The sequence below is a fragment of the Acomys minous genome, assembly GCF_964271855.1.
Source record: "Acomys minous genome assembly, chromosome: 6".
Taxonomy (NCBI): domain Eukaryota; kingdom Metazoa; phylum Chordata; class Mammalia; order Rodentia; family Muridae; genus Acomys; species Acomys minous.
In genome coordinates this window covers 45,121,743-45,140,478 of record NC_140487.1, presented here as the reverse complement: position 1 = coordinate 45,140,478, position 18,736 = coordinate 45,121,743, and the positions used below count along the sequence as shown (strand labels likewise).

Genomic DNA, 18,736 nt, shown 5'->3' with positions numbered 1-18,736 from the left:
TGACCAAAGGCTTTTTCATTCTCAGTATAGTATCTCACGTTAGAATTTGCTACTGTATGAAAACATAATGTGGCAACCAGAGAACCTGTTCTGCCTGAGAAGAACATCCCAGCATCACTATAGCCACATCCACCAGCCACCTGTGGAGTCAGTTAAAGGAGCTTCAGGTTTGGAAGTGTCTGTGCAGAGCACTGCCCTGTGCCGGGGCTTGTGTACATATGACATGGCACCCCGGGCTTCTTATCCTTGTAGTGCTATTTTTGTTCTCAAATTTCTTAGTGTTTGACAAACTATATGCAAGAAAAAGGTGAACTGTAGTTGTATCTACTTGATTTTGTTTTCCTGCAGGCAGAGCTGTGGTTCGCTTCCCTTTCTTTCACCTCACAACAATCTCACCTAGTGAGTCTCAGAAAAGGATTGTCTGTGTTTGCTTAAGGATATGCAAGGGATGACTCTCTGCTCACAGGCTTAGTTTTTAAGATTGCATCTGTTCCCCAGGATAGTGTGAACTGTTCCCTGATGTGTGGTTGATCACAGGCCAGGATTCTAAAGGAAACAGATTTCTTTGCACTTGTTTGAGCCTTTGTTTTTCTTGTGCCTGCTCAAGGTGACCTGGACATAAAGACGGGGTTGCTCTGCCTTTTTCGTCATTCTAAACACAACTTATTCTTTTCTTGCCTTATGTCACCTTGTGATTTTAAGTTATTTTCTTTCTTATCTAAAAGTTTTGAAACTATTAATCTGGTTGTAAGTGTGTCAGTCACTTTAACTGTGAAGACCACTGTCACAGATAGCCCAAAACTACCTTGTTTGTTTTTGCAGCTAGGTGTTTTCTATAGACCAGACTGGCCTCTCCCTCAAGGTGCTCCTTCTGTGAATTGGCTCCCCAACCCCGGGATGCCTGGGATGAGGTATGCATCATCACAGCTGCTTGTTTTTTCTTTAGTTTTTCAGATGAGGTGTTGCTTTGCAGCTGAAGCTGGTCTTGAATTCCTGAATACAGTGTTACCATTATGTCTGGCTGAGCTCTAATAATGTATAGTAGTAAATAAAGTCTTATTCTTGTTTGCATATGTATGGCTGCTTCACCCACATGGTATCCAAAGGAAAGGTTTTTTTTTTTTTTTTTTTTTTTTTTTTTAACTGCAGCTGTGTGTTTTCCTGGCAAAAAACATTAGTGAAGACTTTCAAAGCCTTTGCTTAGATGTGGCTCATGTTGTTACCATTTGGAATCCCATGTGTGAGTGCATGCCATCTGCTAACACATGTCTAGAGTGCAGGAACTTCTAGGGAGTTTGGAGTCATGTGGCAGCTTGCTGTAGTGAGTAGGTTCAAATGCTTCATCGATAGTAGTTATATCTCATTTTAAACATATTTTGTTGTTAGAGTAATGTTGTAGATATATGTCATTTTTACTACATAAATTTTTTCCTGATGTTTCTCATCTTGTAGAAATGATGTTTCTATGCAGATTGAGACTTATTCAGGAGGTTAGTAAAGAAGGGTTAAGTGAGATGATAGTAAGTGTCACATATTATTATCTTATTTCCTTTTAAAACTTTCATTTTTATTCAAGTAACTTTTGGGTAGAGTATCAGTTCAAAAATTTCTCTACTCTAGTGTAAAGCATTAATTTTGTAAGCCCAAGGTTTGCTTTGGATCTGATTTTTCTTGTGTTTGGATTACCTGCTGGTCAATTCAGCTGGCTGGTGTGGATTTTCACAGCTTACTGCTTCTTCAATAGAATAATTGTGCCTTTGCCAAGTGTATAATCATGGTTTCCCTTATATCATCCACATGTGGACAGCAGCCTGCCAACAAGTAAACAAGAACCAGGTTATGTCACAGACAGACGCAGCTGAAGTACCAAAGCACGCATGCCCTCCTCTGGAGTTATGTTTATTTTCACACAGTGGGAATTCATATTTTCTTGTGGAAGGAGATAGAGTTACTTTTGCTGTTTCCAAATAGCAGAAGAAAACCTCCCATGCCGGAGTTCATGAAATCTATCCCAGTGAGGCCTGGGATGGCAGACAAATTGTCAGGGAAAGTTGAGGTTTGTATATAATGTTTGGTGTTGAAAGGAGGTAGGGACTTGGAAAGCATGATTCTTTTTAGAAGATGTATTTATTTGTTTTGGGGTGTGTGTGTGTGTGTGTGTGTGTGTGTGTGTGTGTGTGTGTGTGTGTGTGTGTGTATACTTAAGGTGACAAGAAGAGGGTGTTGGATTCCAGTTATGAGCTGCTAATGTGGATGCTGGGAATAGAATTGGAGCCTTCAGAAAGAGCAGCAGCTGCTTAGCCACTGAACAATATTTCCAGCCCTCCAAGTCAGATTTACCTCCCAAATGATAAGGAAAGAGTTGTTTAGTAAGTGATAGAATTATAAAGATTTTAACAGAAAGGCATCTTAAGTTAACTTGGTCCTAACCACTGTCATAGTATAGTAGTCACGGTTAAAAAGAACTCATTAAATGATGGTGTAAATTGCTCTGTGTGGTTTTGAGAAGAGAACTAGCTGTCTTGCAAGAATGCATTTTCCAGTTTTTTATTGCAACCTGTTTAGGTAGTTTTCTTAATTTATACCAACCTTTCTTAAGTGGGACAGGGTCTTAGAGACAAAATTGTATGAGCACTTTTCCTTTTGCCCCATTGACTAGGCTCCCTTTTGCTTGTGTCTGACTCTAGCCTAACAAAGGAAGAGATAAGCCCACATCATTGCATTGTAGCTGAAATAGAGGTTCTGGGGGGAAAGGAGGCTTGCCCAATTGACTCAGCCCAGGAGCAGCAAGGCAAAGACAGAAGAAATGCCTTTAGATCCCTATGTAAATGTTCTTCCCATGCAGCACATCTGAGAGCCTACTATGGTATATCTTAAGGACAGACATGCTCGTAACTGGAAGGTAAATATCTCCATAACATGAGGCCAAGGTTGTGTAGTATATAGAAAGTTGTAGGCCCTCCAGGTAAAACATCAAATACAAGAGTTTCCCCCCTTTATGGTTGGAGATATTTCGTGATTTAGCAGATTTATTAAAGAATAATAATTAACTTTAAGAATTGCTGCATTGACTCATCTTATTTGGTATATGGGTATATGCATATATAATAGCAGATTTTTATGTATAGAGAACATGCTGATTCAAAACATTAACAACAAATATTGTAGTTGTTTTTTGTTTGTAAATTGGTTAAGACTGGAAAATTGAGCCACAAACCATTTTTATAGCTTCTTCTATTTTCCTAAATGGCATTGTTGCTTTTGTTGTCTTATTAATTCAAAGTAAAGATGCATATGGCAGAGTGCCAGACCCACTGTGTGGCATGTGCTATGTACCTTCTAGGCCCTGTTCTTCAGTACTTGATCCCAGCTGGAGTCAGGCCCTAACTGAGGCCTAGATGGAGGCCCTGGGGGCCTTCCCTGAGGCATCTTAGCCTAGCCTTACTTCCTGTATGTCTCTGATGACAGGATTTCTGGCTTCAGTGGACACTCACATGCACATGCTCATGTTCATGCTCCACACAACACAGGATAAATACACATAATTAAATGAATAAATACAAATAGCTGACACTCCTGTTTACTAAGCATATGATGAGGTCAGGTCAAACAGGTCAGGAACCTGGAGGTAGGAGCTGATCCACAGGCCATAAAGTACTACTTACTGGCTTGCTCCCCACTGCTTGTTCTGCCTCTTTCTTTTAGAACCCAGGACCACTGGCCCAGGCATCACATGCAGTGAGCTTGGCCCTCCCATATTAACCACGAGTTAAGAAAATGCCCTACAGCTTTGCATGCAGTCCAGTCTTACAGAGGCATATTTTCAGTTGACGTTCCCTCCTTTCAGGTCAAGTTGATAGAGCCAGTACACACTTGTTGGTTTAGACTTTTATATCTTTATAATATCTGTCTTTATTTTTATCGTTCCATAACAGTGGGGATTGATAAATCTTTAAAAAACCGGTTGTTAGATATTTAACTCTGGAAACAGATTGGGCATTTAGGGTGCTACAACACTTTGAAATTGTAGATGGCCAAATGGAGAAGCGATGTGCCAAGCCTTAGGCGGGACTACAGTCAAGCAAAATGAGAAGAGGCGCCATGAGCCATGATGTAAGAGATGAGTCACAGCTGAGCGGTCCATGGTATATGGTTTGAGAATAGTGACTTTTGAGCAGAGTACTGACTTGTAGAACTTTATAAATCTCCAGATAGTCACCCAAAACCTTAGGTAGACCATAAACAATATCATGGCGCTAAAGTTAAGGCTGACGGAAGTGAATCCCCAAGATAATAAATTCCTACAAGGAGGACTATGCTCATGTGACTAAGTCATGAACAGAAATAATGGGTGTAATAAATAGAAACAAATATGAGGGTCAGAATGTCAAAATGGCCTCCTGTTAGTAGGGAGGTAATGTTGAGTCCCAGTACGTTAGAGCCATACTCACTTTAAAATATATTTTTTATCATTCTTCATTTTGTGTATGTTTTTTCATCTGAATGTGAGCCTGTGCTTATGTGTGTGCGAGTGCCTGTAGAGGCCAATGTTATTAGATCCTCTGGAGCTGGAGTTACAGGTGGGTCTGAGCTGCCCCACATGGGTATGGGGAACTCAGTTCCATTCCTCTGGAAGAACACTGTGTGCCCCAATAATCTCTCTAGCTCCTAGATCTGTGCTCTTTACACCCTTCGCACCACAGAGCAAGAGATGACAGGTATTGGGTGTACACACAGGTTAGAAAACAGCTCCACAAGGCTCCAGAAATTAGTAACATGACAGATTCTGACAGAGCTCTGCAAAGGGGATAATACCAAGATGGAAGTTACAGGAATTGTGATGATTAAAAATTAGTACAGTGTACCTATTTGGTTTGCATGTTCAGTTCTGGATTGGTTGGCTTTTGTTTGTGACCTGTGGTCAGGCAGGATATAGTCAGGAATGATGTGAGGAAAGCAAAGGAAAAAAAAAAGAGTCCAGAAGCTACGTAGTCACATTGAGGATATACCCTAAGTCAATTCCTGCAACTAGACCTCACCTCCCAAAGGCTCCACTCTCTCTCAGTAGCAATAACTGGTTAGAGACCAAGCCTTCAACAAGTGGACCTTGAGGACACAGTCAAGATCCTCACTATATGGTAGGAAAGGAAGAGATTTAAGCATGTGATCTTAACACCCTGGTCACAAAGGCAGAGAAACAGACTCTAGGCCTGGGTAATGATATGAATTATATGCAGAAGGATATTTCTCCTTTCTTAATAAAATGCGTGCTACCCCTGTAGCTGTGTTTTTCTTTATACTGTAATGTCGCCTAGCACTTCAGATTGTGAAGTGCTTCCATTGCTTTTTTTAGAAGTCTAGTAAATATTGAACCCTGCTTTCATTACAGAGCCTCCCAATAAGCATGCATCCCTCAAAGTTATAGTTTAATATAACGTTATCGTGTTTTAAAATGAAATATTATCTGTTGCTATGCAAACCATCACGAAATGACTGATGTGCCAGAAAGTGGTTTCAATTAGTTTTCATGGATGTTGGTCAGATAAGCACTAAGATTTATGGTTGTGTCTGAGGCCTCCATTAGAGGAGTCCTAACATGCTTGGAAAAAAAAAAAAACGAGAACTGGGAGGAGCTGGTTCTGAGGGGCTGGTTCTGAGAGGCTGGTTCTGAGGGCTGATTCTGAGGGCTGGTTCTGAGAGGCTGGTTCTGAGAGGCTGGCTCTGAAGGCTGGTTCTGAGGGCTGGTTCTGAGGGCTGATTCTGAGGGCTGGTTCTGAGGGCTGGTTCTGAGGGCTGGTTCTGAGGGCTGGTTCTGAGGGGCTGCTTCTGTTTTAGTCTCTTCTACTGACGGCCTGTGCCCTCTTGCTTCCTTGTTCTTGTTACATCCAGAGTAGTGGTTTATACAAGTTGCTGCATTTTCCTAATTAAAAATAACTCTTCCTTGAGGTGTAGATGTTCTGAAACATGGTCTCATCAACTGCAACTGAGCACAGACTGAGTTTTCCCTCCCATATCGGTGAATAATGATTGCCTTTTCTGGTTTTTCTCCAGGGAACTCTAACATGTATGTTTTGTTTTTTAAATTATAAAATACACTTAAAAACAAAAATAACTGGACATGGAGGTACACTTTTATAATCCTAGAACTTGGGAAACAGGGCCAGAAGAATTGTCACAAGTTCATATTGAACATATAGCCTGTCATTATAGCATTAGGTGAGCTGGGGCTCTACAGTGAGACCTTTCTCAAATGCTGTGTTTATTATCATCATTGCCAACATGAGAGGATACTCAACCTTTGCATGTGTCTCTGCGAGTACTTTGAGAAAGGCTTAATTGAGGCCTATGGGAAGACTCACTCTGAACGTGGGTCGGCACCATCTGACCTAATAAAAACAAGAAATGGAGCTGAGCACAGTCTAGTCTTCTCTTCTCTCCTCCTCCTCCTCTCCTCTTCTCTTCTCTTCTCTTCTCTTCTCTTCTCTTCTCTTCTCTCTCTCTCTCTCTCTCTCTCTCTCTCTCTCTCTCTCTCTCTCTCTCTCCTTCCCTCTCCTTCTCTCTCCCCCTCCCCTTCCTCCCTTCCCCCTCCCCCTTGCCCCTCTCTCTCTCTCTGCTTCTTTACTGCAGCTGCAGTATGACCAGCTGCTTCCTGCTCCCAGAGCCATGACTTCCCAGACCATGATGGATCAAACTCTCAAATAAAGCCTTCTTCCTTAAGTTGCTTTTGTTGCATATGCTGACATAGCAACAGGGGTGGAGGAGTTAGTTGGAGAGCTCAAGAAAGGCCGTACAGAGTAGCCCCTTTCTGTTCCTGACAGTGATAAGTGCATGGACTGTTCAATAGTTCCTGGGGTTCTGCTTGTGTGTGCTGCACAAGTGCATCCAAACAGCCATTGCACACCCCTCTTTCCCTCCCCCTTTGTCTCTTTCTCACTGTGCACTTCAACTTCAGTGTGTAACGGATTGTCAAACTGATGGACGCTTCATTCTGTGCTTTGTAGTTTATTGAATTTTATTCCTTAGTGGAACCTATTTCCCTTGCTCTTTCCTCATCTTGTCCGTGAGGAAATAAATTCATTCTGTGTATTTCCTCTGTTTATCTTCAGCAAGCAAACTAGGAATTGTCTCAGGGAGGCTCCTCAGTTATGTGAGAAAACTCACTCTGGGAGTTTCTCCTGCGACAGCCAGCCTTGCAGCCCCAGGACTGGAGATTGGCCCAAGGCCCAGGGAGGCATTATGTACCAATTTTATTCTAAGAGAGAACATTCTTAGGGAATTCCTTAGTTCAGCAGTGTTCCTCCTGTGTGTCTGCTGCTGGTTGAGTGTCCTCCAGCGTACCTATCATTTCAACTGTTACTGGTTGCTGCCTGCTAGAATTTCTTTAAAAAAATAAATAAAGCCAAAGCCATTGGTTGCCTTTGATCTTTTCCTCTGCTTTCAGTCATTTCTGTAGGATAAGCAAGGCCAAAGAAATGAGGTGCAGGACCACTCAGTCAGTACCTTGGAGTTCCTGAGTCTAGAGTCTTTGGTATTTCTGGTTCAGCTCTTTGGGAATTCCATATATATATATTTAGTTTTAATCTATGTGCATTGGTGTGAAGGTGTCAGATCTTGGAGTTATGGACAGTTGTGAGCTGCCCATGTGGGTGCTGAAAACTGAACCCGGGTCCTTTGGAAGAACAGGCAGTGCTCTTAACCACAGAGCCATCTCTCCAACCCCTAGAAGTTCTTTCTGAAAAGAATTTGTTTATGTTCTGTCTAGTTTGTGTCAGAATTTGAAAATTTTCTCTTCTAATTTTATATGTAATACTGATCAGAACAAAAACCATTAATGCATACTTACTTTTTTTTTTCACAAATACAATTGGTATGAAGTCACTCCTCTTAATAATTTGTATATCGTTGTATTTTGGATGCCAGGTGACTTGAATGTTCTCAGCATCCAGATCAACTAGAGATTAAAAAGAATTATTAGTAACTTTTAATGGGCCCATGTCTGCCTGAGGCCTGTGTCCTGCTCCTTCCTCCTGGGGCATCTAGGTACCGAAGCACACAGATGCTGGACCGGAATGAACGAGGCTTAGCCAGGTGGATGGCTGGATCTCAGTCTGCCAGTGAATGCCTGGAGGGAGAAAGATCCCTCTGATACTGATTCCTTTTAGTGTTACAGCCCTTTTAGCGACACAGCTCTTCCAGTGATGCAGCTCTCTTTATTGGTGGACAATAGGGAAGTGGGTAGGGGTTTTTGGGTGAGTGAACATTGTTGTCTGGGGCTGAGGTGCTGAGAGTATGTCATTTGCATGAAGAATTGCAAAGGGAGGGGTTACGGGCCTATGTGCCCAGGGCATGCAGGCACAGAACAGGGAGGAAGTAATCCTTACTCCTGCCACATCTCAACTTCACTCTAGTTTCAAGCTGGTTTCTTTGGTTGCATAGTCTATGTGTCCCACAAGCCCATGGTCCTAAGTTATTTCATTATAATACTTACTTGTTTGTTTGCTTGTTTGTGTTTTGAGACAAAGTCTCCCGTAGCCTAGCCTGGCCTTGATCTTACTTTGTATCTGAGCCTAACCTTGAACTCCTGCTTGTTTGGTTCCATTCCCAGGTGCTGACAGGTGTATTATCAATACCTCATACTAAGTTAATAGATCTTAAAGTGATGTCAGAAGCTTTAAGGTGATGCCTTGACATTTCTTCTAACTTTGTTTCAGGAAGGAGAAAATATTTTCTACTTGGCGGTTGATGATATTGAAACAGATACAGAGCTTCTGATTGGCTACCTGGACAGTGATGTGGAGTCAGAGGAGGCAGAGCAGCAAGCTCTGACCATGACCAAAGAGAGCAAAGTTGACCACTCTAAGGGTCAGCCAGCAGCTGGAAGCAAAGGTACTGCGTCTTCTCTTGGTGATCTGAAGGAAGAGATGTGGAGGAGGAAGGTAGCTTGATTTACTTGAGGTATGCATGGATAATTATGATATGGTATTGTTAAAATAGCTTTTGTCAAAACTATTCTTCATTTCTGAATAGCAGGAAGAGACTGTTTGCGGTGAGTAACAGACGTGTCCTGTAGGGTGGCCAAGGTAAGGGGGGCAGCCCTGGTCCATGGTGTCACTGTAGTAACACACAGCAAAGGGCTGTGTTCTCCTGAGCTGGCTCTGCCAATGGGCAGTAAGGAGGTGGCTCAGGCGCTGGGGGATCCGTGCCATGCACACGTGAGGAAGACAGATGTACATGGTGGCCCTGCTGTGCCTGGAGGTCTTCTCTTCCGAGATCTTCTGGTAATATGCACCTTCAGGAGATCTATTTCTGTTTGGTCATGGGACCTGGCAGGATTGCTACTTAGTCCTGGCTTAGGGACCAAAAACTTGAGGTGACCATAGGTGAACTTTGCAGTTCAGGAGATAGATGTTAGCTAGTTGTCAACTGCTGTGAAAAAAATCTGTTATTATTGAGCCTGTGTTTTTCTCCTGCAGAAAATTTGAGGTAAATAGCAATATGAAAAATAAACACAATCCCCAGAAAGAAACAAATACGTCATTCACATGTTCACCAGTGCAGAGTTTGAATTTATGAATATGGCACTTTAAGTATGACTTAGATTAGAGGTGATGAAAAGAGCAACATGAAAGAGTGTTCATAAGGTGTGATTGCAGGCATTGCTTTTTACACACTGAACACACGTAGCTTTGGTAGGCAGCAGCTGTGTCTTCAGGGTGGCATTATTGGTTATTTTAATTTTTTCATATTTATTAGATTTTAACTCTCAGTTTACTGGAAAACAACTCAAAAATATGTAACTTTAATGGCATTCTGAAGAACTTGGGTGAAGGTCTGCCAGGCCTGTGCAACAGGAGTGCCTCACCCACTGTTCCTGCCACAGTCAGCATTGATTTCATGATGTGCCTATTTCAAATATGAGTGAGATTCCCCATCGACAATTCAAGATACTTTATGTCTGTTAGACTTTTTCTCCTTGTAAAGCTTGGAGTGAACTAACAATGATCCATTTTCCAGGAAAAGAATTGCTTTTGCAGTTCAGCATTTAATGTAATTTCTGACCCAAAGCATTACATTAAAGAGGAAACTGGAGGTCAAAACTGATTTTGTATTACTTCTGTGAAATGTGATAAAATTATTTTTAAAATACTTTTTCTGACAACATTTTTTGTTTTCTGTTTAATGTGGATAATGCTAACATTTGTTAGAAAATATTTAAAAAAAAAAATAACTGTAGTAGAGGCAAGTAGTTTAATTTTGAAATGGGGCCAAAGCTAGTTCCTAGCTTGTGACCTCCAGTGTTGTAACGTCGCACAGGTCCCCTCGGCGGTGAAGAGGAGTTTGCCTGTCCGCAGTGTGAATCGAGCTTTCCCAGCGAGGAGATCCTTTCTGAGCACCTTCACACCTTGCACCAGAAGCCCACAGGGGAAAAAGAGTTCAAATGCGAGAACTGCGGGAAGAAATTCCCCGTGAGGCAGGCCTTGCAGAGACAGTGCGTATGCTCGGCGTGTTTCAGCTTCTGCACAAACACTGGGATTGTTCGTTTCACTTGTTATAGGTCTGAATGTGTGTCTCTGTGTGTGAGTATGTACCAGAGCGTGCGCAGGCAAAGTGGAGGTCAGCCCGCTTTGCCATGAGCTTCTCTTTTCTGAGTGTATCTTGGTGAGTTTTGAATGGTCTGGTCATGAGATTTCCAGGTAACTATTATTTATTGCTAGGCCTTCTCTGTCTGCTTGGTGCTTGCCCTTAAATTTCATGCTTAACAGTTTACTAATCTGAAATTTACATATGCACAGTTTAGTCAGTACATTGAGGTTCTTTGCTAGACTTGCTCTCGAGTACTGAAGACGCGAGCATAGCAACAGTGAAAGGATGGGACGCACCACCCATCTCAGTGGCTGTGAAGAGTGGATGGAAGGTGAATGGACCAGTGTGTGGCAGTGTGGTGACTTAACGTGAATTTCCCTTTTACCTTATCTTAATCACGTATCCTTACAACAGGTAACATTAGCCTCTATGCTAACACTTTGTAATAGCAGAGTTACCAACAGTGAGAGAATGTACAGACACTAAACTTCCACACTTAGCCAACTGTCATCTTACTGGATAAAACATCTTCCATGCTTAATGTTTTCCTCTTTGTTTAAAGTTTGACTCCAAAGTATGTCATTTCCTGTCAGTCTGTCTGTCTATCTATCTATCTATCTATCTATCTATGTATTATCTATCTGTTATGTATGTATGGATATGATTTCTATATATTATATTATCAGATTTTGCTTATGAAATATGAAAATAATTTTACTTGAAGTAACAAATCTTTGAAAAAGTGATGCCTTTAGGATGGGTTAAACATATAGATATTTTTATTAACTTTTTCTTTAAATACCCAACTGATAGTTATATGCTTTTTTAATACGAACTTTAGCTTGTGTTCTAGTCAGCATTTATATGTATATTTATTGCACTGTGTTATATTTTGAGCTATAGCTTAGAGGTAAATTGGGTACCATTAAAAATGGAGCTGTTCTTCCAAAGGTCCGGAGTTCAATTCCCAGCAACCACATGGTGTGGCAACCATCTATAATGCGATCTGGTGCCCTCTTCTGGCCTGCAGGCACACATGCAAGCAGAATGCTGTATAAATAATAAATAAATCTTTATTTTTTAAAAAATGGAGAAGACCAAGGTAGGGTGGCAGGGGGATGGGAGCATGACTGGACACCCTGGCTTCCTCCCCCGACTCTTCAGTGTTCTTCCCTGAGCATCCGTAATCAGCGTGAAGGATTCTCCATGAGTGCTCAGTGTTCTGTTTGCAATTCTCTCAGTTCAGCACTGAGGTTTAGTGTCTAGTTATAACATGGCCTTTACAAATTTGCAGGTCATTTTTGCACACAGAATTTCATACTTGGAGTGAGGCAGCACTATACTAAGTACACTGAAGGATTTAAATGCACCTTTCTCACCTACATAATGAATACAGGAAATGATCCCCAGGGCTCCTGCAGGAAGCATGTCCCAGGAGGCATGGGTTACAGAAGCCTGCTGTGATGTTTGAGTCTGTAGGTATGTCTTCATCATTTCTTTTGCCCCCTTGCTACTTGTCTTATAGTTTTGAGCAGCACCAGAAGTCTTGCCGAGGGGATGCCAGGTTTGTGTGCAAAGCCGACAGCTGTGGGAAGAGGCTGAAAAGCAAGGATGCCCTGAAAAGGCACCAAGAGAATGTCCACACTGGTGAGGAGGCATTGGACAGTCTTTACTAACTTGGCTCCCCCTCCCCAGGCCACAGGCTCTGTTTTTAATTCTTTTGTGAGGAGGGAGCTGGCTTCCCATTGTTCATCCCACAGAAGCACCTCTTACTTCTCTGTGTGTTTCATTGAACACTGTTTTTCCAAGTTGATTTCAGCAGCATTTATCATTTTCCCACGTCCGAATTGATCATTGCCACAATCCAGGCTCACACCTAGCTGTTCTTGTCACGCAGGTATACTGTTTGATCATTTCACTGCTTTAGTGTATAAGCTTTATTTTTTTCATACATTGTTGAAATTGATAATTTGTAGGTTCACTTTGAAAGCATGAAGTGATGTACTTCTGCCTTAATATTTTTACAGGAAATTTTTAGTGACTTTAGAGCTTGCATTTCTTATATACTGGAGAGAGTTCCTAGCCATATTTTGGCATGCAGTTGAAAGTATTTGAATTTTCAGCAGACACTTGGCTTGACTCCTTGTAATCACTAGCCAAACAAGAAAACAAATATAATGCTTGAATGCCACCTAGGATTTTGTCCTTGGTACGTTCTTGGTTATGGATAAATATATTTTGGATTGGGATACCTATTGCACTGTGGGACCTTTTCTTTTCTTTACCGTCTGTTTGGTAAGGGAGTTTGATACCTAGGGAATCCATCGTGCCATGCTGCGCATGTCCTTTTCTCATGTCTTTGTTTTACCCTTAACTTCTGGGTAGCGGGTTGACATGTGCCTTTGGGTAGACGGGAAACTCTTTTCACAACTAGGTGAAACGAGTGACTGATGACTTGGGACCTCTGTGGCCTGAATATAACTGACATTAATCATAAGGTGATGGAGGTTAACATGAGTGCGGCTGCGGGCCTCACTTCCTCACTGACTGAGCCTGCACACTGGGAGCCATGAGCAATGCTCTAGTGACAGGAGGTGAAGCGCTGTGAACCAACCTTCAAGGGGTGCCAATCATTAAGACTTCCCAGCACTGTTTTGTGGCCTTCTTTTTGAAGAACATATGGCTGGTATATGGAAAATTCAGCTTCCCCTGCTGAATTTAAAGTACACTGGTTCCCTTTCATATGATGGCAGAAGCAGGCATAACTTTTTGATAGATTTGCCTTCGTAGTTTTTTTTTTTCTTTTTTAATGCTGCTTTGGCTAAAATGATGTTCTTAATATTCTCCATCTTTGTCTGCGATGTCTTTTAACCAAACTTTTATGTCAGTTTTAAAGTCAACTTTGCTGAGCTAAGTAAAAAAAGCCAGATGGATGCTACAACTCTGGAAACTTTTCTGTCCTCATCACTGGGCATATGGTCTTCCTGCTGTGTTCGTAGTGTAGTTTTTGAGACTTCTTGTAATTGGCCTTGGGTTGCTTTCTGTTGCAGCTTTTGGGGGGGGGCATTTGTGGTGATTTTTCAGGAGTCAATTCATACCTAAAGATTTTGTTCCATGGTCACTGCCCCATGTTGCAGGTTGTGATAAGGTGTGGAAGCTCAGGGCTCCATGCACACCTCTCGCTTGGTTTGGCACACGACTTCAGCTTCCCATCCACAGGATCTCTATGCTTCTCTTCCTTTCCCTAAAGTAGGATGATGGCGAGAGCACTTCCCATTAGAGCAAGGAGAGCAGCACTCAGGAATGTCTGGGAACCCTGTATAAAGCAGCAGAGGCACCCGAGGAGCCAGGAAACCTTGTTACTTCTATATGGATGATAATGAAGCATGTCCTTCTCGCATGATCCGGCCTGTAGGAAGCAAAGGGAGACAAGTTAAATATTTAAACATGGGTGAAACTTCCTTTTGGTAGAAACAGTAGTATATGGTAGGTAGGTTTGTGGGTGAACAAGGTTGTATGTCTTCCCTGACCATCGCTTGCTTCCGTCACTGCTCCTGAAGTTTGTTGCTGTTGTTTGTTTTGTTTTTCTGGTGCTGATGATTTAACGCAGGACCTCACCCTGCCACTAAGTTCTATCACCATATCCCCAGCTCTCCTGAAAGTTTGATATCATGTACACCTGAATATAGGAAAGCAAAATTCTGTTGATGCTAAGGAAAGGTTGTGTTTATGAGAAATAACATTTTCTGCATCCTCATAAGCTATTTCTGTATTTCTCTGTATGAGTCCAGTATTCTAGGTATAAGATGACAAAGAGATGTGAGGAGGAGAAAGAAGAGAGAGTAGGGGTGGGAGGTTGGTACTGAGCAGAGGCAGGAGTGGCGGGGTAAGTGAAATGAATGGGTGGAGATGTCAACTTCTTTCTCTCTTTTTCCTCCTCTCACCTGCCTTATGGGAAAGTCAGGGCCTGTTTCAAAGAACTGTGGCAGGAAGGTGGACAGTTGCAAATAATGGGGGTGGGAAAAGATAGAATGTTTTTCTCTCAGTGGTCTTTCTGCAATATACATACAGACTGATGAACAAGTACATACGAGCTGATGTTCATTTTGCTGTGGGAAGAAGTTTCTCTTTTGAGTCCCTGTTGTCACCACCAACCAAGTTTTCTTGCCTGTATAGTCTGTAGAGTGCTTTAACCAGGTGACATCAACCTGCTGTTACCGTGAATATCTTGGTATCTTGAAAATCGGGATGAAAATAGATACCTTTCTTTTCCTAAATGTTTGCTTGCTTTTTTTTTAATAAACATAGTTCTACAATATAATCACATGGCACTGAGATATTAGTCTTCTTGTCATGGGCTCCTGTCATTGAGGTTGGGGTGAGAACTGGCATGGGTTTCACCTTGTTCGGGTGAAGTGATGGGTACATACTGCTACATTATGCTAAATATTTACTTCAGGAGTCTTTAAACCAATAATTATAAAAATATCATTTTGAGGATATTTATGTTGGTGCAGATGATAAGGTTATGAAATTGCATTTTGAAATTATTTTGAGTATTTTCTTTAATCGTTGTGAAGTTTGAAATATGCAATGAGCCCCTCTAATCATTGTAGAAAAAAACAAAATTAAGTTTTGGTCTGATTGTCTAACAGTGTAGGTTGTCAACCTAATATTGTGGTTGATTTTACGTTATACTATTTATAAACACTTACTTAATAGGGTTTGGGCTCAAACGCTACAGGAATTTAGTACTAAAAAAACAGTTCATGAGTAAGAGTGAAAGGAAATCACTTGCTGAAAGGTAAAAGTTCAAATTGTGAGTTAACATATTCATTTTCCTTTAAAAAGCATATTTTTTATTTTAATTTTGTTCTGATGGTTTGTGAAAACTTTCTCTCTAAAGACTATTTTAAAGGATAGAGAGGTGAAAAATGTATCTGATATATAGAAATTGATGAGCTGGGACTTTCAAGTTTGAAGAGAAAGACTTGAGTAAAAAAGCATAGAATTCTAAATGATGACGATGAAATCATGAAGAGGGGATACCGGGCCAACCTCAGTTAATCCGTCTCATCCCTGTCTTAGGTGATCCCAAGAGAAAACTCGTGTGCTCAGTGTGCAATAGAAGATGCACCTCAGTGTCCAGCCTGCAGGAGCACAGGAAGGTGGGTGAGAGCCTTCAGTTGTGAGCTGCCTCCTGCACTTGGTGCATGTTATACTAGGACAGATTGCTAGCTGGGCCAGTGCGTTCTAAGGTCAGGACCAGTGTGCAGAGGAGAGCAAGCTGCAGAAGAGTTTGAGTTGTGTGGTTCACAGTCAGCTGACTGGTTCTTCATTGCCAATGTCATGTCCAACTGATTCCCACAGAGCACCTGCCATGGTTTTAAGATTTTTCAGTTGGTGTTTACTCAGGAAACATAAATCAGTGATTTAAAAGCATACAGCTTTGTTTCCTTTTTATTAAAATGCACAGATATGATAGTTTAGTTTGGTATAAAATGAGAGCAGAATGAATTTATAAGACTAAAACTAATGTAGTTACTGTTCCTCCATTCCATTTCTTGACATTAAAATAACAAAGCATGTGTATAGATAGCTGTGTATGTCCAAGTACAGGTAAGAGAATTGAATTATTATATTAGTAGAAAATATACTTAACATTTTGAAGTAAGTATAAAAGAATCACTGTTATATTTGTGTATGGGGTTAATATAAACATTAAGCCTCTAGTCAAGCAACTAGTAAGTAATTGATAGAGAATATGGTGGAATGAAAATAGAATTTAGATTTTATGTCATGATAGAATCCACAGTATCTCCTTATTTTATATATTAGATATTTAGTAAATCTAAGAACATAAAAAGAATTTCAGCGACAATATTTGGAGGAGATAAGAATTTTTACTTTTCTTTTGATTTGTAAAATGCTTTTTATGTATTTGTATGCATATAGATTGATTACATAATAATTTGGCAGGACTTAATGCTCATATTACCTTTCATCTACTAGCCCACAAAATCTGTGGATTTAACTTATGACATATGGAATAGTTACTGTCATGCTGACAAGTGTAAGGTTGTCGCCTGGATTTTTTCCGTATTCCAGAGAAATCATGGATTGCAAATACAGACCATTTCTTTTTCTGTAATTTCTCCATATAACAATTGGGCCAGATTTCTCATTTATGAAAAGGGATATTGAATTGGTTAGAATTTTCTGTTCATTCTTTTAGTTTTCGCAGTTCCCAGCTGGTGATTTTATGAGGCTGTTTGAAGATGTAACAGGCCTCTTGGATTTGGGTGTCTTCTTGTACAGGGGCCAGACTCCTTTGCTTAATAGCATTCAGGCTTTAGTATGTGTGCTGAAACTGCAGAATGTCAGTCTAGATACTTTGGGTCTAGTTCCACCCTTTAAATTGTATATGTATGTGTATGTGTACATGTGTATACATGTGAGTGCAGGCATGCATGTGTCACGCACATGTATGAAGACCGAAGACAGTTCTCCGTTGTTGGTCCTCACCTTTCTACCTTAATTGAAACAGACTCTTGTTCTTTGCTGCCGACTTCAGGTTGTCTGGCTCAGGAGCTTCCGTGCTCTCTCTTTTCTCTGCCGTTTATGCCATCAGAAGAGCTCTGGGGTTGCAGATTAGCTTTTGTGTGGGTTCTGGGAAGTTGACCATGGAACTTCATGCATACACCGAGTCTCTCAAAGTCCTGTAGGTTCCTTTTCTCTCTTCTTAGTGCTAGGACTTTGGAAAAGACTTAATCTGAGGCAAAATTATTAAATCTGTTCAAGTATGTATTTCTACGACTAATTTCCTAGATCGATATAATTTTAGATTATGAGGTTTAAGATATTTTAACAAAGTAGTTTAGCGAACTTAGCCATAGGGCCTTCTTTTGAGTAATGCTCTATTTTCCATGTTTTCATAATATAGAGAATTTCTCCATAAAAGATTAACTTGGTAGGAAAAAAAAGTATGCCTGTTTATGGAATATAGAAGGTACAGCTGGGCCTTCAAGTTATGAACATTTGCAGAATGTTAATAAATTGTTGGTTCAAGTAGACTTGCCTCTATTCTAGAATACTCCCTCAAAGCCCTTCTCAATATCGAGGAGATTTTAGTAACTTCAAAAATATCAGTCATTTTAGTTGGCCTTCCCTAATGTCTAATAGAGTTTAGTTGCAGTAATTCACCTTGACAGTAGATGGTGCATTATGACAATACTAAATTACAGCATGGTAGAGTCTTTTATACTACAGTATACTATTTTGCATTGTAATAAAGTACATTATTATTTTTATTTAAAATTATTTCATTTAGGTCTTCAAGTAGTAAATTATCACCCTGAAAATCAGCATAGAAAATTGGAAGTTCAACAAAACATGTTTTCTTAACATTGGGCATAATTACATAATATTGCCTGTCATTTGTCTGTTATGTTTTGTTAGAAGTTTCAAAAATACCCATGGCCTTAATTTTCCACAGTAAATAAGACAGTTAATGCAAAAGGCATCAATTCAACCTTGAAAAGTGTCTCATGTTTAAAAATTGAACAAATATGAGTCTTTTGCAGTATTTTTACAGTTATATTATCCATAGATTAATTTTTAAACTTTTTATGCCAATAAAAATTGAATATTGCAGTGAAAATCATTTTATATGACATCAAAGATTTATCATTTTAAGCTATCTTGTCATCATAATAAAATTATATATTCCAACTTTTACATGCACTGTTTAAGAATATAAATCTGCACCTACCACCTTTAAATCCAACATCACATATCCTGTCTTTATTTCCTAACCTTCCGTGTTTAGCTGAAGCCCCCGCAGGCACCTGCCGGGGAGAAGCTGTCCTTCCTTCCTTTGTGCCCTGTGGCACTTGTGTTCCTAGTGCTCCCGCCAGCAGCTGCGCAGGCCCCACACTGCAATCCACCTCAGCTCAGAGGGGAGTGTGGCTGAATCTCTGCACAGACAGGCGTCAGACCCCACAGGACTGACGTCTCTCAGTGGCTGCCTGCTTTCCTCCCTCTCCAGGTTCTCACGAGTGAATTCTGGCTCACTCCATAGTTAAGAACTTAGAGGAGGGTTTTCAGGCTTAGATCCACCATGGCACAGCACAGAACAAGGCCAGCTGACAGC

At 40.8% G+C, this 18,736-nt stretch overlaps 1 protein-coding gene across 2 annotated transcripts in view; it reads left to right on the top strand.

Moving 5' to 3' along the window:
- Positions 1-18,736, top strand: part of PRDM5 (PR/SET domain 5) — a 153,556-nt gene that overhangs the window by 69,640 nt on the left and 65,180 nt on the right. For both annotated transcript variants that reach the window (XM_084787308.1, XM_084787309.1), the window contains exons 4-7: positions 8,712-8,886; positions 10,315-10,489; positions 12,110-12,231; positions 15,673-15,752. In XM_084787308.1, coding sequence (XP_084643434.1) covers positions 8,712-8,886; positions 10,315-10,489; positions 12,110-12,231; positions 15,673-15,752 — 552 coding nt within the window. The remainder of the gene's footprint in view (positions 1-8,711; positions 8,887-10,314; positions 10,490-12,109; positions 12,232-15,672; positions 15,753-18,736) is intronic.